The sequence below is a fragment of the Pelecanus crispus genome, chromosome 2 (genome assembly GCF_030463565.1).
Source record: "Pelecanus crispus isolate bPelCri1 chromosome 2, bPelCri1.pri, whole genome shotgun sequence".
In the NCBI taxonomy this organism is placed as follows: Eukaryota; Metazoa; Chordata; class Aves; order Pelecaniformes; family Pelecanidae; genus Pelecanus; species Pelecanus crispus.
In genome coordinates, this window is record NC_134644.1 from 41,038,709 (window position 1) to 41,064,590 (window position 25,882).

At 36.1% G+C, this 25,882-nt stretch overlaps 1 protein-coding gene across 3 annotated transcripts in view; it reads right to left on the bottom strand.

Moving 5' to 3' along the window:
* The window catches only part of TBC1D5 (TBC1 domain family member 5), a 196,894-nt gene that overhangs the window by 123,538 nt on the left and 47,474 nt on the right, over positions 1-25,882 (bottom strand). For all 3 annotated transcript variants that reach the window (XM_075704984.1, XM_075704982.1, XM_075704985.1), the window contains 6 exons: positions 23,402-23,469; positions 16,956-17,058; positions 10,652-10,740; positions 9,116-9,166; positions 8,958-9,027; positions 3,682-3,854 (listed from right to left, as the gene is read on the bottom strand). In XM_075704984.1, the coding sequence (XP_075561099.1) occupies positions 3,682-3,854; positions 8,958-9,027; positions 9,116-9,166; positions 10,652-10,740; positions 16,956-17,058; positions 23,402-23,469 (554 nt within the window). The remainder of the gene's footprint in view (positions 1-3,681; positions 3,855-8,957; positions 9,028-9,115; positions 9,167-10,651; positions 10,741-16,955; positions 17,059-23,401; positions 23,470-25,882) is intronic.

Sequence of the window (25,882 nt, forward strand, 5' to 3'; positions counted from 1 at the left end):
ATTAACACTAGAATACCATTTAATCTAGGACATTAATCATTGTTAACTCATCTAATTTTACAATTAAACTGAATATTCAGTCTGTCAACCCTTCAGAGTATCCAATCTTTTTGTTCAATCTTAGCATTTTTTTGTTTTTATTTAGAGAAAACTTTATTATCAGGAAGCACGTCACTGAACTGTTAATGTAATCAATTCCATTTTATTTTCAAACCATTCTTGTGCTTTACTTTACAAAGTACAAAATTAGATATGATTAGATAATTATTATAGTTTGGTTAGACTGTACGCAATTCGCAGTGCTACCAGGAACGTGAAACAATGTTATTCTGCAAAACATTATCTTAGGGTCTAAAAACAAGCTAGAGACATGGCAAATAAAGAAGACTGATGAATGATAAGGCATAAAGCCTTTATCTCTGTATTGCTGGTTCCATTTCAGCTGATATTAATAGCAGCTGAATAATTATCTCAGGGATACGCAGCGGCTGACTGCAAGTGAATGAATGTGCGGTCTCACAAAATTTCCAGCCACAGAAATTCCTGTGCTAAGGCTGCTATTGTATACGACACCAACTTGAATGACCTGAGCACAGAAGTATGGCATAGCCAGGACCCTAGTACACCTTGCTACACCTAACAAGGTTCTCTTTCTGATCAGCAATGAAATGAGAGAGTCAGGTAATGCGAAGTCTGTTCACTGATGCCCTCCAGAAGAGAAAGAAATCCACTCCCTTGAGCTAAAACTTCACAAAATGTAAACTACCCAGAGAAAAGATTTCTATTAAACTGGCAGCACCTCCCAGCCATGGCATACCAGGCTGAGGCTAATGACACCATGGTTTGCAGAGGACTAACTGATAAAGAAAAAAATAAACATTTTTCACATTGATGTGATAAACACTATAATGAGTATACTTTTCCAAAAAAACGGCATACAACCTTTGCAGTGTTGGACAGCAACCAAAATTAATGAGTTGTACCACACATACTGAAATGCCTGTTAAAGTTGGTGGTGTAAGCAGGGAAGCATAATTTCAAGAAGTGTGTAACCACATTTTATTTTAAAGGACAGTTTCTGAACATGAAATATACAACAGACAATGTACCTGACCTCCCAGCAGAACAAGTCTCCCTAGCATTTAAAAAATAAAAGGACTATTTGTAAACATCAAAGGTTGAAATCAACCATATGAAAATACAAGAGTAAGTAAGAATTGCTTCTATCTTGCCCCAAAAGGTTACAGAAGGATGCCAAGTACAAAATACTGTATTTTTGAAAAGTAAACTGTGTAACTTGTTTAGGCTAGGGAAGACTGCCACTAAGTACAAGCCTTTCATGTTGATACTCTTCACCAGGAATGCCACAGTATCTTTTGAGGGAAGTTCCCAGTCTTCCTGTATATTTTTTGAGTGATATCAAGGCTGACAGATGAATATTTATTGTCGGCAAATCCAACAAACTTCAGCAAAACAATAAACTTCAACAAAAAGCTCACATGAATTCTGCACTTGGGTTATGTTTAGCAATTATTAATAACCTATTATGTTTAAGAAATGCTGTTTCTAGTTCAAGGAATGTTAAATACAGGAAAAGATCCAGCATCTGAGACTTGTCAGCTGGCTCACTACTAGAAATTACTATTCTGAAGAGTTCAGACATTATTAAAGGTGAGAATAATACAACACAGTCATGTTCCTTTCCCTTTCTTGTTCTCCTGTCCTCTACATTAAATCAGAAATCAAGAGAAGGATATGACCTCACAGGCAACCTACTTTCCTCTTCTGCCAATGCAGACTCATTCTCTATGATACTATCCATTTCTGAGAGCTTTTCAAAGCCTGTCTTTAAAATATTCTGATGGTTTTTCCTTTGTTAATTTTGATATATTATTTTACAGTCTAACAGCTCCCGTTAGTAAGGTTTTCCTGATAGTCAGCCTGAAGCTCTCTCTCATAATTCATTCCCTTAACTGTAAATTTCTTTATTCAGATTCAGTTCTATTTATGCCACACCAGACTGCACCGTTCTTCTGTTATTATGTTATGTTTTGAGCTAAAGTCTGATTTTTTCTTTCAATTATTTCTCATACTGAAAGGCAAAATCTTATACTGAAGTGAATACCTACAGTACAAATTATTTTTGCCCCAAAATATGTTTGCAAATTTCTGAGGTTTATTTTATTTTATTTTCTGTGTGTTTTCATAAGCCTTCATAAAAAAAGAAACACTGTCTTTTTGTTTTCCTTGATATTTATACTGCCTACTTATTCATTACTACCCCTGAAGTTTATTAATGATGCTTGCTTTGTCTTCCAGACAAGTGAAGATATTAAGAAAATACACAACTTTACACTACGCAAAAAATACTGTAATAGGACAATCTGTCCTCTTCGTACCTTTAATATCTTGAGTTTAACTTGGCTAATTCTTCCTCTCCCTGTAACCCATTCCTATCAAAACTATTTAAATAAGTTTTGTAGAATTACATTTATCGTCCTAATATATGTTATTTATAAGTCTGGGAGTACTACTTAGTCTTAGTTCAACTCTTCTCTTGAGGGTATACTACGTCTCAGCATTTTTCCATTTCACTATAGCATCAAATTAGACTTTAATGTTAAGTATTGCAGTTATGGCCTGACATTTACACAGTCACCTTTTCCTTCCCTTTCTATATTTCCTATTGAGTTGTTACATGTAATTCACAATTACATTTGGAAATTCACACCTATAAATGAAACCTTTTTTATTTTTCATTTAAGGTAAAGCCAACCTTATTTTAAATCACTGCAAGAAGTAATAAAAAAAATAAAGTGTTATTTTTCTGTCACTGCAACTGCACATATAGCTTGCCAACTCTTTAAGGAATGACCAAAATGAATCAAATTTCTAGAATTCCAGAAGATGAAGGCAAAATTCTTCCTCAAAATCACAGTCAGTTCACAGTTACTCATAGTTCATCCAAGCTGCACGCTCTGAATTGACCCAGACAGACTATAGCAGCTATAACTGGTTTGGATGCAATGCTGTGCAAACACATGGACAAGGCCACATCTGAAGTCGTACCTGGCCCAATAAGCGCCCCCTGGAACGGGGGCACACAATACACAACCGCCTGAATGGATCTGAGCCACTTTAATGGAAAAAGGACTACCTGGGCTGACTCCGCATACAGATACTTTATTATCTCTATGCCTTAACTTTTAACGTGCCCCACCACACCTGTATTACCAGTATCCAAAACTCCATTACTGCAATAGGAGAAAGTTCACTGATACTGTATTGGTGATAAAATTAAGTAAATAAACCATTCAATGCTAATAATTTTCCCCTTCCCCCCTTCTTTGTGTCCTATTATCCCATTTCTTCTTACAGGAAAACCATAGGTAGAATATGTACTTGATTCAGTACATACTTCATCACTGCACTGTGAGTCTTTGTCAAATTCTCTAATATGTAACTTAACAGACTTTATCTGCACTGGGAATGCCACTGTCACAAATATAACAGTGGGGTGTCATTTACTGTAATGCTGCCAACTGAATAAGTGCTAAGAGATAAGCAGTACTTCTTTTCAGCCCCATTCCTCTAATCCTAAATTTAAGGAGAAAAAAAGGCACAATATAATGAAATAAAAATAGAAGGAATTAAATTAAATAATGCTTTGCAAACACTTACAGTCCATAAATCTGTGGAGCAATTTCCAGTCGGTTCAGATGCATGTACAGCTCAATATCATGTTTCTTCAGCAGACGATCCTGAATTTGGTTTACCTTCGCTACAATAGCAATAGATGGGCCTAAGTCCTGTGGCCTTGCAAATGGCATAGGTGTAATCATCACATCTTTCTCCTGCAGACACAGAAAATGGGAAAAAAAGAACATCCTGTGAAGCCTTACTGTCTATAGGCATTGTCTACAAGAGATTTGCTTTGTTGTAATCATTGGCTTCCAAATAAACATAAAAATATCAATAACTTGTTTCTTTTCCAGGAAAAGAAGAATCTCAAGTATCCACTTCTGTGGATGGTATTGTGGGATTCCCCTTCCCAGGTGTGCCAAGGTTCATCCCCTTGTTCTGCATGTCAATTTTTACGTGTGCGCGTTTCTTTTCACGCTCTGACAAAGTGTTGACAGCTTTATTTTAGCTTTAATATCAGCAGACTGAGTCAGTCCAGAGCAAAGCAGATGAATGGTAACTTAGTAGAGAATATATGCCCTCAGAGGACAATAAGTTGCATGCCAAATAGGAAATAACTTATTTTTGCACAATCCTTTCTAAACAGGCTTCCCTTGCTCAGAAAATCTGGTAGCTGTACCTCAAAATCTACAGAACTTTGATAAAGCATCAGAAAACTTTTAAAACAAAAAAGAAATAGAACAGTGAGATGAACCTGACGGTTAGAAGGTAGTTGGCTGGACATAAAGACTGTGCAAACTATGTCATGGTCTAGAACATGACACACACCAAGTGAAAACAGTGGAAGAAAAGTACTGGAGTATTAGCATCCTGATGCTGCTTTAAATTTGTTCTTCTTGCAAAAGAGTGAAGTATTATTCAAAAAGAAACAATGCTAGAAAGAAATGCAGCAAGTAATGAGCCCCACTGAATAGGAAACGTAAAAAAGAAGATGAGAAATAAAAAAGAGTAAGTCAAACCTATCAAAAGAAAGACTGGGGAAAGGGAAATGGAGAATTAAGCTGTTGGGAACAATGTTTAAGTTATAAAAGAGGGAAAATTGGAACAGTAAGAAGAGAAGATTTTGCAATGACTTTGTTGCAGCTTCACTTTAAAAAATAGTTATTGTTTTTCTACCAGTGTATTGATACATTTACCCGTATACTGCTCAGTATATTGATAGAGAAGCATTATCAAGGTCAAAAGGTTAATACTTTCAGAAGACTTCATTACAGCTTAAACTGTTGAAAGACAAATTCACTTGGTTCAATACAGTGAAAAGCACATTATTTTTAACATTCAATAACAAAGAAAGTTGGGGTTTTTTTTGTGGTATAAACCATCCCCAAGGTTGTTTCCTATGGTTATAGTACCTCTTCAACCCCATTCTCCCTGTATCAGCATTTTAAGGGGAAGGAAGAGAAGTACTCATATTTCACAATCATTTACAACATGGTTTAACATTCAAGTGGGCAGTGAACATTTAAGAATTTCTACCAAAAAAACCTATTTTTTATGTTGATCTCCTTTGCTTGAAATATTTTGTCTTAATGATTCCATTCCTCTACTGCAGAAAATATTGTATGATGCTGAGCAGTGATTTCAGGTAAAATGTTTCTGTTTAAGGATCTGATCGATTATAAATTGTATCTTAAAATCTGCTTAATTGTTGCTTTGCTATGGCAATTGCAGCAAAGGGACTGATCTGTCTATTACAGTGTGGTGATTTTGCCATGCTGTTGTGGTACCGAGACATATTCATTTAAGATGCCCTAGCAAATCGTTTGACAAAAGCTCCCTCAGACCCTCAAATAAAGCTCACTGAAATGGCATCCTTTCATTCAAAACCTTTTGGTGTTCTACCAAACAGAAATTTAAAATAAAACATCTAGCATCTTAGGGGCTTATAAGAAATGTTGCTACTTAAATACTAAAGTTCTTCACAGCTGCAGGTACATTGAGAAAGGATATTTCTCCTAGCTCCTTTTTTAATTATTCTATTAACTTCTTTATTACCAAATTGGGCAGCCTTCTTTTTACCCTGATTTTCGTTTCTCCATTGTATGGTTATTTCTTACTGTTTTTTCAGACCCATTTCATTATTTTCTTGGTCACATGCTAGAATGCAAAGTACCGAAAAAGGGTATCCACTAATCTCCTTCTAATCTATAGAGAAAAACACTCTTAAAGTATGATATGATAACATTGCCTTTATGTTAAATGCCAGTCTATAGTAATTTTTTTGCATAAACATATCAATTTATCTTTGAAACTAATCATAAAAGTCTGTAACTGTACATATTCACAGACTGTGTACGTTCCATTAGTTGGCATACATCTGGGCTATGAACTTTATTCTGGTTTATTCAAGCCGAGTTTAACTTTAGCTTGACCACTGCATGCACTCATAACTCCAATGACTCAAAAGATCTGTATTTTTAAGCTTTTTCTCAATTATAGGCATAGATTCTTGTATAGAAATCTCAACATTAGAATCTTTCTACTTAGTTGAACTTGCAATATGAGAAGACTAGCTAGTTACCCAGATTAGCCTTTACATCATTAGTTGTCTGTGGGTTCTGAATATCAAAACAAATGCAAGCTTCCCCTTACGGAGGAGTGCCAAAACTGGAGTTACTTGTCACTTGCAGTATTTGTGCACCTTGGCATAATGCATCACTGACACATTGCTGTCTGTCAGACTGACTATCAACACAGCTAAGTGCATCAAATAATATATGCTGGCTTGCCATTTTTAAAAGCGTGAGATAAGTAGATGGTATCCATCAAAATGCAGTTTATCAGCATCTCAGAAATTAACCCCCTTAACAGAAATCTTCAAAGCATGACAGAATCTGTGGGGACAGACTATTGCAATCAATAATCAATGCCTTGACTGTCCATGCCTCCTGATTTGGTGCACTCCACCAAGCAGCTCAGTGGATGACTAGAGTGCATATGATAAGTCTGTTGTCTCCTCTCAAGCAATTTGGTTGAGAAAATACATTTAGTCAGTTGAAATTGCTCCAAAAAAATCACATTGGCTGGTGTGAAAGAAACAGCCCAAACAGAAAGATGCTCAAAAAACCTAATACAACCAAGCCGCCAAAATGTTTAACTAGAAATGACTCACAGTGCCTGTGCCTAAAGCACAGAAGCCAAGTGGACAACATGATACTGTGCCCCTGCCCACACTCACTATAAACTAAGTTGCGTCATGAGACAAAACATCCGTTTTCTTTTTGTGAGCTTCTAAGTCTTGGAAAACATTTGAGTGTGCGGGTTCAGTCATCTACTGCTAACACAAAATATAAATGATCAATCTGAAAGCCATGCAGTTCACAGCAGAAATACAAAAAGAGGGACAGCTCAGAGATGTGCTATACTGTTTATAGGAGAGCATCAGGTTCACCTCTAAGAACTGTTTAAATATGGATATCAGTGAAATGCAGCTGAAAAATTCAGATCAAGTATTAGGAACAGAGTCACCAAATCCTGCCACAAAACATTACCTATCACAACACAAACTGGAATGGCTGGCAGTCAATACTAATACAATTTATATATTCATGCATTTAGGAAACAAATGGTACAGCAGTAAAGAGAGGCTAGGACATAGTAGAAGTATAAACTGTGGACAGATTTCTCTCATTAACCACTAGGGAATGGAGTAGCTGGAGAAGCTCCTCTAATGGCAATTGGGAGTAATGGAACCAACTGTTAGAGGCTATAAAATGTAACATGTCTCTCAGAGCACATGCTTTCATTGCTTCCTTTGTGAAGATTCAGACTTTATTATGTAGCCAGCCCTCAAAGTCATGATTGTACAAGGCATACATACAAGAAAGGATTATTAAAGATTATACATGTTTGCAAAGAACAAGAACAAACAACTAGATATTAATCCATGCGCTTTGCATTGTTAATTTTTTATGCCATGAAAGGACTGGAAAGGGCAATGTAAACTTTCACCTTCTACCCAAGCACTGTAAAACTGTCAGCAGACCTAGTTATTTCCTGGAATAAAATTCAACCTCAGACTTTACCACCTCTGTCACATAAATAGGAACAAATACATTTGCATACACTGAATTCTGAAAAGCTACACTCAGAGAAACATATCTCACAGCTTTGTTGTTGGAATAAAAGTGACTGTAATATGTTCTTAAAATTTGTATCTCATATGCTTTATCCTTAGTTACTGAGAATTATGGAAAAACCCAAATCCAGATAGGAATTTATAACTGTAGATAACTTAGGCCAAGATACCAGTGCTCCATGTCTAATAAAATACATAGGCAGATACATTTAAACATTTAAAGAAAACAGAAGCTTTTATGTGAGTCTTGGGTGAACATCTTTTTCCTCAACAGACAGGCATAACCACCTCTCAAACTAGTACTCCCTAATTACAGTTTGCAAATATAGGTTTTGGTGCACACATGCGGACAACCAAAACCAACCAAATTCTCATTATTTTTTTGTTAACTCTAGCTATTCACCCCATGGTCTATGTGAACAATGCTGAAGTGAATCAAGTTGGAGCTAAGTTTGGAGGACAACTCTTTTAGAATATAATACACTGAAAGTCTTGGTAATACCTGTAATACGGCTATGTTTTGCTAGAGCCTTCTACATACACTCCATCACACAAATCATTTTTTCAGAATTAAAAGAAAAGAAATGTAAACAGAGAAAGAGACAGGAAAAAAGTATTGAAAGGAAATCTTGAGCAATTGATTGAGGCAAAATGGACAGAGGGAATTGTCCCTCATGCCATGCATGAAAAACAGTTACAGGCAAGGCCTAGATGGTCCTTGCCAAGAAGTGCTCTGTAGTACTAAACTCAGAACACAGAAAAGCTTTTCCATGGAAAGAAGGAACATACTAAATACAGTGGCATCTGTATAGCTACATAGGAGATCTGAGGGCACAGCCAGATTCCCTCTGTTTGAATACCCTGAGGTCGAGAAAAAAACAAAGGGAAGGAAATGTAATGATGCAGTCAGAGAAAGATGCACCCTGACCTATGATAGACAGTCGGTGATCGAAGTTTTGCTTTCACAGCAAATTGTTTACATTGTAAACAGTTTAAAACAATTCAAGTCTCAATACGTTAAACACTGCCTATATGCACATATTTAACATGACTTTTGCACAGGTTTTGGGCACACAGATGTGCCTATAACAGGCTTTCTTTTGGATGCTACACAAGAACATCACTTATACATAGGAGGAGAATCTGTATTCGTACAACATTTTAGAGCAATATTTACCTTCTGACTGTCATGTTCAAAAGTTGAAAACCAATGTTCTGCAGTTTTCATAAGACGTGTGAACATTGCACTGAAGGGGAAAAACCCAGAAACTTGGTGTTAAATAATGTATTACAAATAAGAGCAAATTAAATGCAAAGGAAGTTGTTAAAACTTACTAGGCATCATGTTCCAGATATTCAGGATTCAAAAGAACTTTCATTTCCTCGCTGAAAAAGGCAACAGTGAACAATCCAAATGTGAATGTTTATTTTTGGTCAGCATTCTGCATGTACTATTATGTATTTATAAGCCAACTTTCATATAAAGTGCAAATGAGAAAACTAGCCTTTTTAATTAAAAAGAGCAATTCCATTGAACAAATGAAGTCTTCCCTTTTTATAAAGATCAAAACCAAATTAGCTGCCTTGTCTGCACTACAATGAAGTAACCATCTAATTATTCCAAATAACAAATTACTGAATGTCACAATGTATTATTTGAATATGCTTGATCTAGAATAATTGATTGCTGCACAATCTATCACTGTCCCAAACAAAAAAATATGGTTACTGGTCAAATATGCAGTATCAAAACATTAATTTATTTTGTTTTAATAGCCTGTATTTTTATTGTACTTTAACAGCAATTAATCAGTGACAGCACCTCTTTTCCATCTACTTTGCTGCTTAGCTCTACTTTTTCAGTGGGGATGAAACAGAATGCTGTGCATGACACATGGTTATTTTAAGTTACTTAGCACTGAAGAGCATCTTCTAGGTAATTTCAGGATATCTAAGGATACACATTGAATAAAAACACACACTTGTAAATAATCGCCATCCTTGTGCTTAACTGCCTTTGGATAATCACGTTGAGAGGTGCTAACAGAGGTTATTTTATATAGTACACATAATTAATTGACTTTTATTCACTGCCAGACTCCAAAAGAGAGTGCAAAAAGACAAATGAAATGACCTAAATATCACAAGTGATACAAGAAGGCAACTAGTCCCTTTTTTTTTTAAAAAAAACCCACACTTTACATATAGGGCAAGAAAAAAAGCATCTGAATTTGGTTGACAGAATGATGTGTGATGTAATATTTTATACATATGTGTATGATTACATGCACACACACACACAGTTTGAGTGAAATGGAGAATCAATAGCTAAACTTAATGCTACTACCAAGTCAAAGGATAGTCAGACATTGCAGCTACAACATTGCAGGTGATGAAAGAAATAGCAATCACAACAATTTGTCTACATTGATTTTTTTCTCTTTTAAGATATGAGGAAAGGGAGATGGTAACATGTCCGTTCTATGACTGTAGCTCTCTAATCTGCCTCCTCTCTGAAATGACAAAAACTAAACCATTTCTGGCAATAAGAATGAGGTGAAACAGTAGGTGCGTAAGCTTTTTGATTAAGTTTTCCCTTTAGGTTTCTTGTCTTCCCTTTTTTGGCCAGCTAATATCTGTGAAAGGGACAATGTCCTTACTTTTAATCCCCCTTTCAGAAGCTGTGGTAGGGAAGATGAAATAAGGACATTCCCATAACAGCACGAGGATGCAACCATTTCTGATATCAATTTATCAGCTATAAACAAAGAATTAATGAACACATATTTCTAAGTTCTAGCCCAGCCAACTTCATTTTTTTTTTTAAGAAGGCAGATTTTTAATATTATACAAATAAAATACAATGCTTGCCTTGGTTGTGCAGCTTCACTGGCATGTGAAAAAGCTTGGTGGTCACAATGCAGGATAAAGACAATGGGAGCTAAAAGTTCATGCATGCCCTAAACATAAAAGGAAGCAAAAGTACAGTAAGATTTTCCAGTCATATAATAGTACATAATACATAGCATCAAGCAGCCAGCAATAATAGGTGCAGACTAACTAAAAGCAGGAACATTTACATTCTTAACAGAACGGTTTCATAATCAATGTCTTTTATCCTAAATTCTGATTAAATCCAAGTGTTTATTCTTCTGTAATATATGGAAGCAAGTTATACTCCCTTTTTCTAACACAACAGACAACAAATTGGCAATGGTAGTCAACCCTGCACCTGGCAGTTTACTCCAAGATCTATGTTCATAAATATGAATTTTATTTATGATAATTACAATCATGATCCACAGTACAAAGATCTGCAACAGGGACAAATTAAAAAATTTAAAATTAGTTTTTATTTGATAATGTTCCAAAACAAGCATAGCAGTAGCCTTTAGAAGAGACAAGGGCAGCTATTTGGAAAATCAGAAAATGAAACTTATATTCCTATGGACGTAAGAAATAAAATTTTTTTGCCTTTTTTTTTTTTCTTGAAGTCGTTATGTCAATATTAAAAATCAAGTCATTATAACACAATGCATAGGAGACCTGGTACTGTTCCATTACAAACTATTGCTTATATGTCCAATCTATATTAAGATACAGAAAAAAATATAGAAACATGCAGGATCAGAAGAGAAAAAATTGGTGGGTAGTTGAGGACTTGGGCCAGCATTAGAAGCATGGTTGGGCCACCCAGGCCAGCCATCAGTGCTTTTACCTGGAGCTCACCAGGAACAAAACAGGAGTCTTGATTTGTCTTGATTCACCTGGGGCTTGTCAATTTGTTATCAGAAACAGAAGCAACTGCTTCAGGAAACAAGCAATCCAGTTGGCAAGCAGCAACGTACTGGCAGGTAAAATTATAGCCTGCAGAATTAAACCTCATCTTCAGCAGATATTCAGTCCCTTAACTCAGATTGGATCAGGGAAAAGGAGGATTTGGGCTATCATAACTGGGGAACTTGGCTATTTCAGGGGAGTTGGGCTCCCAGTGGTGGACTGGGATGGCAGGTAGGAACTACGCAAGCTACAGGTTGGGGTGTAACTATACAAAAGAAGTGAGGGGAGCCCTTCAGTGATGGAAGGGATGAGGGATGAAGGGTTGAGACCTGTCTGGCTGCCTCTGGCCACAGGGATCACTCCAAGGGGAGGGAACTCCTGACCTCAGCCCAAAGACACCAGCTACAGCTGGGCCTTGGTGCCAGGTGCCCAGGCTACCCCGTGCTGGGTCTCGCTCTGGATGGACTCCTTGCCCTGGCTGCAGGAGGAACAGTGTGCTGCTGGCAGTGCTCCAGCTCAAATGTGCAACTACTTCACCAAGTGGAACCTCAGTCCCAACTCCAGGTGCATGCTCTAGGCAGACAGGGGTGCCAGGGAGACCATCTTGTCCATCCTGTTGGCAGAAAGAGCGCTGGGGCTGGTCCACCAAGCTCACAGGCATTTCAGGCTGCTGCTGGGAGCCAGATGACTCCCAGACAGGAGCTGTTCTATTCCTAAGCTTGCATTTCCAAGCTAGGAAGCCTCTCCACTTGCTTTTCTAGGCCTTTCAGTGATGGACAGACATGAGCAATGAGAGAGTCACACCGTTGTGCAGCTACCCTGCTGATTTGCTGGTGTATCACTTGATATTCTATGTTGCATTTGAGGACTATTGAATACCAGTGAGTTAGCGTATCAGTTTCGTATGTATCAAACAGATCCATTAACCACTAGAAACCTTTAACTTTTATTGGAAATAATGGGGATTTTGCTTAAGTGGTCCAAACAGAGCAGAGAGGTAGATGTGGAAGCCCTCTCTAGATCATTATCTATTCTGAGTGTGCTCAGATGCACATTAGTGAATCTTATCTGTTCGTAAGAGGAAATTCCAATACCTAGCAGTGTTGACGAAAAAAAAAAAAGAGGTTTGGAAACGTCTCTGTGTGCTATCAACTGAAATCCTAGTAAATTTTATTTTAATTTCTTCTGAACTGAGATGACTGTTATAGCCTCAGCTGTAGGGTTGCAGCCATAGCATGTCAGTTGACTGGTCAAAGCTAAAGACAGTAAAACTTCTGAAGTTTGGAGTTTTTCTTTCTCTTCCTATTTCTGAACCTTTAGGGACTACTTCAAAAGATGAAGGCTAAACAGAAACTCAGGAAAAAAAAAGATTAAACCCGATGTAGCCCTTTGATTTCAGGAGCTGATATAAAATTCCCAAACACAACAATATGGGTTAGATTACAAATTGACAACTTTAGATTTCTGAAAGTCTTCCGGTCATACCAAGAGGCAAAAGAATAGGAAAGACAGGGGGATAGGTCTGGGATTAGACAATAAATGTAAGTGGCAAAAATATTTAAATAAACTGTGGATAACCTGGGTTGTACTTTCATACATACTCACAGGCCTCAGTTAATTAACAGCTCCATGTCTAATCTTTTATTAGCCCTGATATACTAACATGATATAAGAGAAATGGAAATGACAAAAACTTGACTATCTAATAAAACTACCACCTAAGCTGTAAACATAGAAGCTGAAGAAAGAGGACATAAAATAAGAATTAGTTATAAAAGATAAAAGCACATCATGCAGTCTTCCAACATAATAATATATCAAACTTATAATAAAGTAGAATCATAATGTGGCTGTCCACATACAACAAAACCTAAACAAACAGATGATGAAATATCAGGATTTCAAAAAGATACCTCTGATCTTTCAGTTACAAGAGTACTTCAAATGTTTAGAGATTTTTAGCTTGGCAAGAAAAGCTACCAGTGTAATATGCATACACAAATTTTTTCAATGCTGCAGTTTACTAAAACTCTTTAGTGTTAATAAATAAGTTGACAGAGCTCAGATAATTTTATGACACTTCCCAGATACAACAAAGTATTGATTTCATAATACAGTCTATGATTGAGAAAGAAAACCAGAAATATAGCATTTCTACAATGAAAAGTGAATCAATGCATTTCAAAAATATATTGACTTCTCTAAGGGCAATCAAATCATGAGCAAACAATAGTTAGCCTAGTGATTTAGCTTAATTTACACTGTTTTTTTTCAGTGTAACTAGAAGCAGAATTTTGGCACCACTCTTACAGAAGAATGCTAAGAGTAATTTTTACATATTCTTAAGTACAATATACTATTCTCTTTAGATTTTATATTTACAGCTGCTGTTTAAAAATTCAACGATCCCAGTGAGGATTCTGTCTTTAAAATCTGTAATACAGCTTCACAACATTCTACTCCATTTGACTAGGGACAGAAATATCTTTTTCCTCATCAAATAAAATGTTACTTCACGCTGGTCAAAAAACCACAAACCCTACTACAAAGACAACTTTCATGCATATATGCATATTAAACAAACATTATTGATTGCTTCTTTTAAGACTATATGCTGATGCTATGTAATAGTTTCAATAAAATGTAAACTTCAGATACACTTTATTTACATTTATAAGGATGCAAATTGTCAAGGAACTAGAACTTTTTCCAAATATTTTGAAAGAGAAACATCGAGTTCTGTACACATGTTGACAGATAGAAGTATAAGTTTTCATTCATGGCCAAGTGTTATAATTCTAATATCAAATGTAGCTCTTGTATTTGGTCATACAAATGAGACAGAGTTCTCACAGAGAACAAGAAGACCAGTCCCATGATGGATACTGAATATGAAGAAAAACTCCTTAATTTGGGCTTTGTATTCAGGTCATGGTGGGGAGAGAAGCTTGGAGGTGATCTGTTATTGATGAATTAACGGTAACCTTCATTATTTTCAAGAAAATATGCTAGGCCTTGATGTAGTAGAGATTATTATGGGAAGTGGGGCTTGAGTCAATGGTAAAACCAGAACCAACAAAAACAGTAGGACAGGAAGATTGACTGCAACATAGGTATTTGCTAAAAGAGGGAAAAAACCATATCCTGTTGCCACCACAAAGTCTATTTGCTATCAGCTAATTCAGAGAAGGGTACTGATGGACATGAAAGAAATGTCACCTAAAAACAGAGGGACACGGGGACAAAAAAGCAGGATTGTTACTAATAAGCTAGAAGGAGTATTAATTAAAAAAAAAAAAAAAAAGACAAAACCCAAACAAAACCACCCTTTTAAAATTAGGTAAGAAAAAAGAAAAGCTCCTAATAAAAGTGACACGTCCACAACAAGAGAGGAAAATCACAATCATTTGCTGTTGTGTGGTGCTACTTGGCACAGCACCATGAGACTTGGGCAATATACTGAACACACTTCAGAGAGATTAAATCAACAGTTTTTCATGATCCAAATTTATTTGATTTTCTGCACTTCATCTCTCCCCTTAGTCCTGTGGCAACCCCTTCCTGGAATTACTGCACTACTGATGCACACCAGTTGAAAACAGAGGTAAAGAAGTTTTCTTTGTCAACAGCCTGTAGGCTCGCAAAATTGAACCTGTTCTTTTATCTGCCTATGTTCATTTAGCCCACCAAGCAGTCTTTATTAAAGCTGAGGCATCAGGCAGTCAAAGTTCATTAATACCATTTATATAATCTCTGCAGTTTCAATTAACTCAGCAAGACATTCTACTACATGATAACAGTCTCATTAATTCAATAAAATCCCATAACTATTAACAATATGGTCTATGTTAAACGGGGTGTCACCTAGTAGAAAATAATAGCTTTAACAGCTTGTGATGAAACTCAGGGCTTTTTTTTTTTAAATTTGATCTGGCTAAATATTCCATCCTTATGTAGAAAGGTATTATTTCTTGGTAAGGAATCAAGAGGATTTTAAATATGAGCAGAGGGTAATTAAGTCCTTTTAAGTCATATCAAAGAGTAAAATAATACTTCTTGTTCAATAAATGATAGACTAAATTAGCTGGAATGTGTTCTTCCATTTTCCTATCATCAGTACTCTGGCCTACATTCACTAGAAATGGGAGGCTGAATACTGCTGAAGTGTTTTCTTTAGCAGTGCCCTTCAAAATACAGCTCACAAATCTCATTTTTTCTTTTTATTATTCTTTATTTATTATTTATTTTAGATTATTCCTTGCTTACAATCTGTCAAACATGAGAAATAACCAGCTGATGGAGATTTGATATGTTTGATAACTATGTATTTGATTTTTGATATAATCTATAAGACAGTTCTTCAGAATTAACTTCCTTCAACTCATGTGTGTTGGTCTTTTCATGAAACACCACTAATATCCTGGCCTGAGGACAGGGTGGTCACGGACCATGCCTGAAAGCACACAGTGTCTTTTAAAAGTCGCCACATTTACTGAATCTCTGTTTTTTTGTCATGAATTTTTTTTCTCTATGTGAAGTTTGCTGCTCTACAGTTTATCCTTTGTCCATGGACACGGTATCCCTCAGTCTTTCATTCCTACTCACCCTACAGGTAATAGCCTGGAGAAACAAATACAAATATACTTATGACAATAACTCTGCCTATTGGTCTTGTTATGTTAATTTAGTATCAAGCTTATACTCACTTCAAAACCTTCACAACAAATGTTAAATTAATTTATCCCACATCCCATATGGATGCACAGTTTGTGCACCTTTAAGACTTTCTTTACCATTTTATCAAAAATGGTTTGAGCAGGCTCTCCTTCAGGTAACACTGTAAAAGTGGTATTGGTAGCACTCTTGCCCTCCAGTCAAGAGGCATTTGTCAGCTGCATTGTATTAGGATGCTACAGGGTTAGATAAAGGATCTATTTGCTAACATACTGCAGGGCTTTAGCACTTTGAGGAAGAACTTAAAATATTACATAAAACTTAAACCAGCAACTTTGTCTAAATTTCAGAAGTTACCATTTATGTCTTTTGTTTATTCAGTACCATTTTGAATCCTGCTGCATACTTTCTTTCTTTACCTAAGCAAAGAAAACCTTTCTTTTTCTTTCTTAACCAACACTGAAGAAAAAGATGTTGTTTATTAAGAAATTTGAAGTTAGACAACTTAGCAACCTTAAAGAAAACACTTTGAGGGACTGTCTTACGAGGAAAAAGCATATGTTATTCAATGAGCTTACTTTTCTTACTATCCAGCTAACAAGCAGCTCTTTGATTACTTTAGCATTATGATACAACTTCAGATACAACAGAACTACATTATTGTCAAACCGTATAGAAGATGTTGAGTCAATGAATGCCACCTGTACAGTATTTTCATTACCTGTTTATAAAGCAACTGCTCATTTTCTCTGGCATAGCAGAACAGAACATCTGTAAGAATTTTCCTCACATTCTCTTGCTGGAAATACTGCATTTCAGGAAAGCTGAAAATGAAGAAATACAGTGAAAGTAAACAATATAGCACACAGAATCTCAGTTGCTGGTCTTCTAGAAATGGGTTTAGGTAAGACAGCACATCCCTTGTCTGCTGTCCCACCGCTCTGTGAGTTGTGGGTGCTGCTAGAGTTAGGAATACTTCTGAAGACTTGTTATATTTGTTTTGCAACCAAAATTCTGAACCATGTTCTTTAATATACATCAGTCTGCTCCTAGATATGATGATATCACCGGTTATATTTAAATAAGCAATCCCTTTTAACATTATGAAAGCTAGAGATCTGCAAGAATGAAATACAATGGCAGACTGTTTTGATCGTCAACTTCTTACGCAGAACCAATCCACTGAAAATGAATGACTTGGAGAATCTAATCCAAATAAAACAATGTACCATATGAATATGTTTCCAACTGCCTAAAGGATCAAGTTCCTTTCCTCCTCCATCTCAAAGAGAAGTTGAGTTGAAGCAGAATGAAAGGAGACAGAACGAGAGGCAGCGACTGAAGCAAAGACCTACCCTCTCCTTCCTGCACACAGACTCTTACTGCCAAACGTAGCAGCCCAGAAGACCATTCTGGTCCCAGGTGGCACAGCATCCCAACAGTAACTTAACTTCACGACTGTGCTCCATCAATTGTCAGTCCTTCACTAATGAATCTATAACTTGCTTGGAACACTTAGAAAAGGAGCGTGATCAAAAAATCCAAGCAGACGCTTCTCCCCTCAAAACAGTCAGTTAAAACTAAAACTGTTGCAAACAGTTATTATTGACTAATTTGATCAAGGTACTGGAAAAATAAGCGCCGAAGATCAAATCTCCATGGATAAAAAACATACTCTATATGACAAGCTCCCATTTTTTTCATGTCTTTGGTTGGCAACTGTAACTGGATCACCAGTCTGCCCTGCAGTTTCATGAATAGTGCTTAGCCCTGCTCTTCATTTTTCTCAAGATGAAAGTTGGGCAAAGGAAGAGTACAAGAGCTACAATATGTTAAAGAAGTCTGTAAAATTTACAGTTCTAAACTGGAATAAAATGGAAGAAAAAAGAGTATGTCAGAAGAAGCCTATACACAAGGGTTCAACTTGGAAAATGATTAGCATTTTAATGACAAGGTTATTAAAATATCTCACAACCCACACGAAAACCAGTATGCTAATTTTCTTGAGCTCTAAACAAGCTCCAATATGTCTTACTAGCATCTTTTGTGATGCAACATAATTAGGCATTTCACTGTCTTTAGTAGCTGTCTCAAACTTTAAAATTATGAAATCATTTGATACTCTGGCAGGGCAACTATCCTTTAAGTGAAATAGAATGAAGTGGAACTGGTGTGAGAATAAGGGAAAAAAGCCTCTGGGAAAATCCTGTTATCTGTGTATAATCCAGGAAAATGTAAATATTTACATTCTGTAACTATTCTGAAGCAACTCTCACCTGTGCATCCTGCTCCTTGGCTGTTGGAAGTAGGAAATAAAGTGGTTATGCAGGATGCACTTTAATGAGTAAGTGCACAAACAAAAGTGTTTTCATGCTTACCGAAGAAATAACTGGATGGCAAAAAATATTTCATAAAGCAACAACCCTAATCCACATGCAGCTATGTGGAGCAATAACAACAACAAAGCAGCTATCTGGAAGGGTACAACACAAAAAAGAAAGGTAAAGGTAAAGTTGGACAAAGAAAAACAGAACAATACTTAAGAAGACAACAAGAGTAGGCCTCAGGCGAGATTGCTGAAATAAAGGCTATAGTATTGTCAGTTTTAAAATGGCATCACATGGATTGCAGGTATGTTTTCTTCAAGGAAATTTTGTTTTTCCTGCTTCCCAAGTTGAGCTACAATGCTAAACTTTAGACCAGTTATATCCAGGCTGTTGTAAAACCTGTCATGGAGAAACAGTATAGGGAATTATAATAAATTACTTCAGATAAAACCATTAGTGTTAATAACGACGGTGGTCATCTCACAGAAGTGATGACAGGTAAGCACAGAAACATAACTAATTAAGGCTAGAAAGGTGCTTTGAAATGCTTGGATGAAGGACCTGAATCAACAGCCAAGCCAGAGAAGACACCGTGCTTAAAAGCAGCAATGCTGAAGTCCTGACAAAGGCATTGGGATGAATGGTGTAACGTTTTCCTGGCACCTGGTGGGGGTAATGGTAGACCAACATTTGGAAACTTGTATGCACTTGTACTAATCATATTACTGTAAAGGAAGGACACAGCTGAGACCAAAAGTGCATTACAGCAGATGGCAATCGACATAATTTAGGGGTTTGAAGAGATTATTTCTGAAGGACTGTTATTCAGGCCTGCCCTATGAAGTTTAGGAAGAGAAGACTAACAAAGAAAACTCAAAAATACACAGATATATCTGTGAGGATCTAGTAATACCAGAGATTGAGACAGAAAGGATAATAATGAACTCAGGAATAAGCTGGCTGAAGTATTAATTGTAGTAAATGTAAATACAAGAGATCAGGAGGGAACTATCAGTTCAGGATGGATTTTTATAGAGAATGTCATTTTATGATTAAAGCACTGTTTTAGAAATACAGTATCCTCAAATCAGGCAAGGTAAGAATACTTTTCATGAACACCAGAATATTACATTTAATTACATTTCTGAGAAAGACTGCATAAGAACATGGGAATTTTGCCTGACTGTTTTACCACAACTCCTACAATTAAACAACGGCGCATTCAAGTCTCTGCTTTCTGAAAGTGAAGACCAGCATGAGTTAGTTATCATTTTTTAAAACATTCCTTTAGCCCGTTTAGGGGCCCCTACACAAGAGGCAGCCAGACTTTGACACAGAAGAAACTTAGGCTGGCAACCAAACAAAAAGATGCATAAATACTTTATGAAACAAATGTGGCGGCAGACAGAAATGAAGCTCTTAACCACAGTGGAGTGACCATCTTTTCTTTCATGAACAGATTCCATCCCCTGCCATTCCCCAACCCTGTTACTCAGCTAGAATACGGAAAGCTACTAAACCAGAAAAAATGGAAGATGGTCTTGCAACTGCAAAGGTTTGGTAAGCAATAATAACTACCCTCCCACCCCCATTGCTCACTGTTTTCTTGAAAAGGAATAAATTGGTGTATAAAGTTAGCTCTCTCTTCCAGCAGTCCCTCCTCTTACACAGAAATTAGATTTTGCCTCCTGTGTTCATGCTAAATGAATTGCTGTTTCTTCCCATCTCTTCTATACGCTTAGGAAGGATGTAGCTGCCGAATGGCTTCTCCACTACTTTTTTTATGGGTGGTTTGGGTTTTTTTTGTTATTTGGGAGATGGAGAGCTTGAAACAGCAGCACCTACCACTACTCATTTTCACACAGCTTCCATTGTCCTAAACTGTGATTGTTACTCCTGAAGCAGAAACTAGGTAGACCAATATATAAAAATACTGCTACAAAAGAAAAGAAAACCACTTGATTAGTCTACTGGGAATGGCTCCTAAGCATTTTGTTTTCTTAAAATATTGAGGAGAGAAAGAGGGTAATCAAAGCTAGCCATTTACAATCCTAGATGTACAAGGTGATGCCAGCAAGTAGACTGGTGTTTTGATTTGACTGGTAGCTAGATGCTCTTGCATCTGCCAATCTGCTGATTTCCATTTCTGCAGAATATTTTAAAAAATTCTTCTTTATCACTTACCTTCTTAATCATCACAAAATAAATCAGCATTGTTCCTTGGTACATCTTTTGAATGACAGTAATTAATCATTGCATTCTTAAGGCTGTTGTGAGTTATTATGGTGCTAGTTCATACACACCTTTCTGTCTCAGTAGAATCGAATGCAGTATTATAGTCATAACTTGGTTGGTACTGCTATCTACATTTAAAGTAAGGCTTTTACTTGCATTATAGTAAGCCTCTCTTACCCTCTTTCCCACCCTTATTTTTGGAAGCTTCTCACTTGAGATAGAAAGAGATGGTGTTTTGTTCCAGCTTGAAAGTACACGTTTCTGGACAGCTGAAGGAAAATCCACTCTGAACCTCTCAACTACCGTAAAAAGTAAGTCAGGTGATTAATCAGAAATGTTCATCACTAATGAGTTAGGACTAACTTAACAAAATCCTCCCCTACTTCCCTTGTAAATACTGGAAGTTCTTATTATGCAACAGGCAAAAATTATATTTAGACATTATGGCTTGGATTACTCTCACCTGACTTTAGGTGACTACAGTTTAGTTAGTTACAGGTGAGCTAGAAGTCTTCTATAATTACTGAAGAAAAACATACTTCTCTACAGTGTGATTCATCAGACCTATACTAGACGTTTACTTTAGGAGGAGATGATTTGTGCCCTAGAATTCTTCAGGTACATAGACTCTAAAGGATGATAAGCCCAGTTGTGAGAATCTGTGTTTTACAAATCTAATTATTAGGTGAGATAAGGATTCACAAAATGCATATGAACACACACACACGAACAATCTTTCACCACAGTTCCCTTTAGGCAACAGAATTCTGAAATTCAAACCAATTTAAACCAACACCAATTTTAAAAGCATATTTCTACCCACTTTTCCCACCTATTATTACTACACTTCAGAGAATTCTCATAAAAACATTACAGGTAAATTTTTTACTGCTTTGATAGTGGGACTCTGGTTTGCTACTCTGTGCAGTCTGCATCACTCTCTACAGCATTATTTACTTGATGCTGTTGGTTGATGGGAGTACTGAACTCAATGGCAAAGAATATAAAAATATTCGTTAAATACGAAACAGAAGCTAGAAGGTAATGATTACAGTAACTGAATACAATACTCAATTATTTTAACCTTTAATAAAAAGCATTGTAAGTTAATGACAAATTTTTAAATTGTAACGCCAGGAATTTATTGAAAGAATGGAAATGAAAAGGACAACGTTAAAGAGATGATACTTACCTTCCAAAGCCAAGGAATGTAGAACTTACTGCTTCTTACACTAATGATAGTTTACAACAGATACATATGTATACATAAAATGCACACTGTGTTTTATGATTACGCAAACAACAAGTGTATATATAAATGCATGTAGTTCATCAAATAAATTCATGTTACTTTGATAAATTTTGCTCCTTCATTGTTTGACATATTTTGATATTGATGACACATAATGTATGCTGCTATTGTTTGAAGGAGACATTATTTTATATAAAAATACATAAATGGAAATCACTATTACTGATATTAGTGAATATTAGTCACTCTGCCATTTGCCAGAGTGAGAGCCTGGACGTTATGTGTGTATATATATTTTTAAATAACAGTCTCACATCCAACATAACCTCCATACAACTTTTCATTCTCTGATTATAGTTTAGATACGTATATATTTTAATCTTAGAACATCCTGAACTGTTTCCTTTAACAAACAAAAAATACCATCTGTGAGAATGCACATGAAAGCATACTCAGATTTTAATTATACATCTCATGGCAAAATGCATTCAAGAATGGGTCTAGGGACGGACATATAAAATATTCCAAAACCAGACAGCAATGATTTCTTCTGCATGACTTTGTTTCTGTAAATGAAAATGTGTGAGCTTGGGATTTGTAAAATCTATGACTATCCCTACTTTTTTCAGGTTATAAGGAAAAATATTTGCAATACAGTAAAATTTCACATGGTAGCAAACCAGTAATTGAATTTAATTAGATTTACACATCAGTCAATGCTTCTACTCTGAAAAGAAATGTTTTCAGGAACTGAGTGTTCTAACTCAAACAAGTTCCTAAACAGGAATGACCTAAGGGCCAAGAAGATGAAAACATAATCACAGTAATATTAGGACAAATTTTAAAAGGCATATGTGACAAATAACACTAGGAAAGTGATAAATAAAAATAGAAATGCTTAACTTCTCTAGTTGAGTGATATTTCCCTTACTAATGACAAACTGTTTTTTTATTATTGATTGAATAAGTGTTAAGAATTAATCTGTTCAATCTTTTATTATGATCATAATTTAGTTACAAGACCTTTCAGTTTCTCTTACCTTCTATTTGTTTCATATGGAAAACTCTACTTTAAATTTCACATAGTAATACATTTCCTAATATCTTAATTTACAAGAGCTTTTCTTCAATGATGCCAATAAATCTCCAGGGTTTAATGTTTAACCCCATTTTCTCATTTTTCACTCCAAGAAAGCTGTATTTTTATACATTTAATGTATGTTTCTACACATTCATGTTCAACAATCCTGACATTTACACTAACCAAAGTCAAGAAAACACAATATAATGTATACCACATAAAAACGCAGAATCTAAATTTATATATAGAAATTTCTTTAAAGATCTACATACGTTCTTGTCACATCTTGTTCAATCATTGCTCGAAGCTCTTTATCCTGGAAAAATTTATTCCAAAGACTCTGAAATAAGGAAAAATAATTGTATGAAACAGAGACTTCTACTAATACTTAAGGCTTATATACTACATCGGCAAAGTACTGTACAAATATTAACTAATTAACCCTCACCATTCCTGGTAGATAGGTATATCAATATTTTATGGGTGAAAAAGAATGTTGGTGACCAGCTGAACATATCTGAGAAAGTCAGCTTATGTCAGAGACGAAAACGTTCAAGTTCCTAGATCCTTGTTCTAGGCTCGCTCCATTTGCTTACTGGATGGCTCCAGGTCTGTGAGTTACTTGTAAGGGGTCTATGAAGACTATTTAGAAAGGCAGAGTAAATTAAAACTTAGTAGAACCAGCAGCTCAACTTGAAAAAATTCAGTAGTTCACTCATGGAAAAAGTTCTGTATCACCGTACTGTACTACATTTCTCCTATGAATGTACGGACTCTAATTGGAAGCTGCTATAATTTCCATACTAAGAAATTGTTTGGGAGTAAGCTAGTTTGTCTTAGTGGAGGCAAAACCGAATAAGAAATGTATGATGATCAAATATCTATTATGAAAATGACATCATTCTAATGGCACATACACACAGTGCAGATCAAGACTGGCCATTCTACGAAAGTTCTGATAGGGAAAACCAGGGTATTTAAAACTCACTGTCAACATAAAAAAAATATTAAATAAAAGAGTTTAAAGTAGGTTTAGCCTTCTTCTGTGCTTATGACCATTTCCATCTCTTTCTTTGGCTTCCATGCCTTGTTTACCAATATTTTGCAAAAGCTAACCTGAAAGAAGTCAGCAAATGTTGTTGCTTGTATGCTCCAGAAAAAGTACTGTAAAGCCTATTCTTTATTGTAAAGGGACGGTACCTTGGCCATATTGATCAAAATACAGAAGGAAAAAAATCTATAGTAGTCTTTTCATGCAGCTTAGTTTTCAGATAGCAGCAGCACCAGTGAATGAAATACCGTACAAAGAGAGTGGCTACAATACTTCCAGAATTTCTTGCTCCCCTGTAAACAATTCATTGCCATGGTGGCTTATGCTCCACAGAAAGAAAAGAGAAAGTAAATTAATGTTATCTAGCAGAAGCAAGGTAAAGTAACAAAAAAGAAAATGTTAATTAGGTTCTACATTTGTGTTACAAACTATGAACACCCCCCCCCCCAATTTTAGAAGTATTTATATCCTTGACAATGTCTTACATAAAACTAGTATCTTTTTAACTCACAGCTCTTTTCATGCACCTAGATCACATTTTGAAACTCCCCTGTCCCTGCTCCCACCCCGGTCCATCAGAGCAAAGGACAAAGGAAACAGAACATTCGTTGCAAAAAGGAAGCAAAGCCCAGGACGCTGAAAGGGTAAAACATTAAGTCACTGCAGAGGCTCAGAGGCACTTTGTTTTTCATTCCTATGCCTGGTTTGGCCCGTGGCTTTGTTTTATAGATTAATCCCCTGCCACATACTCTGACATGTAAACCTTTGTCTTCTATCTCCTAAAGACAACACAGGCAGAAAGAAGGTTGTGCCACTGTGTATAATCACAAACTACAGCAGAAACTCTTTAAACCTTTTCACATTTGACACAACTTTCTGTCCAGACGGATGCAAGAATGGTTTCATGGCATGCACAGTCATACCAGCTGCAAAGCCACCGATATGCCTATGATCAATACTTCCATGCTTCCACAAGCAAAACTCTCTCTCCTTCTACGTTAAATATGAAGCAGAGTACCACACTAAATACAAACAAAATATGGGCTTCCATTTTTGTGAACAAAATGGAAACACAAGCAGTACCACCAAAGATATCTGTGACAGTCTTTCCAGGTGTAAACCTCTTAAATGCAGCCAAACAAATTATTTTCATGGTATTAAGTTATTTTGAAAATGTGATAAAAAAGAATTTTCAGAAATGGTAACATAATTAATGGAGAAGCTTAAAGATATGTACTATAAAATACCTAAGAGCTTTTCAGGTATAATAAAATGCATCATTGGGGAAAAAAAAAAAAAAAAAAAAAAGCCTACCTAAAATTAAGCTCCCAAATCTACATGTAAACCCTCATCACAGTCTCATGACTTTGAAAATACCAAGCTGCTAGGAGGTCCCATTAATTTCAGTGAGAGCTGGATGCTCTGCACTTAATGACAGTCAGGCCAAATACTTTTACCACATTTTCAGTATTTCTTTAAAACCTGGATCTGTCATTTTGCAGCTGGCTGCTTTCTGATTAGAAAAGAAACTTGTTTCTTTTAACTGTATAAAGAAAAAGAATTAAAAACCTTGGAAGAAATGCGTATCTTGCAGCCTAGTGCTTTAGACATTAACTCAGAATGTATACAACTCAGACATACAACAATTCTATTTTTGCTAGAGAAAAACTTCCAAGGCTGAACAGTCTTCCAGAGGAGGGTT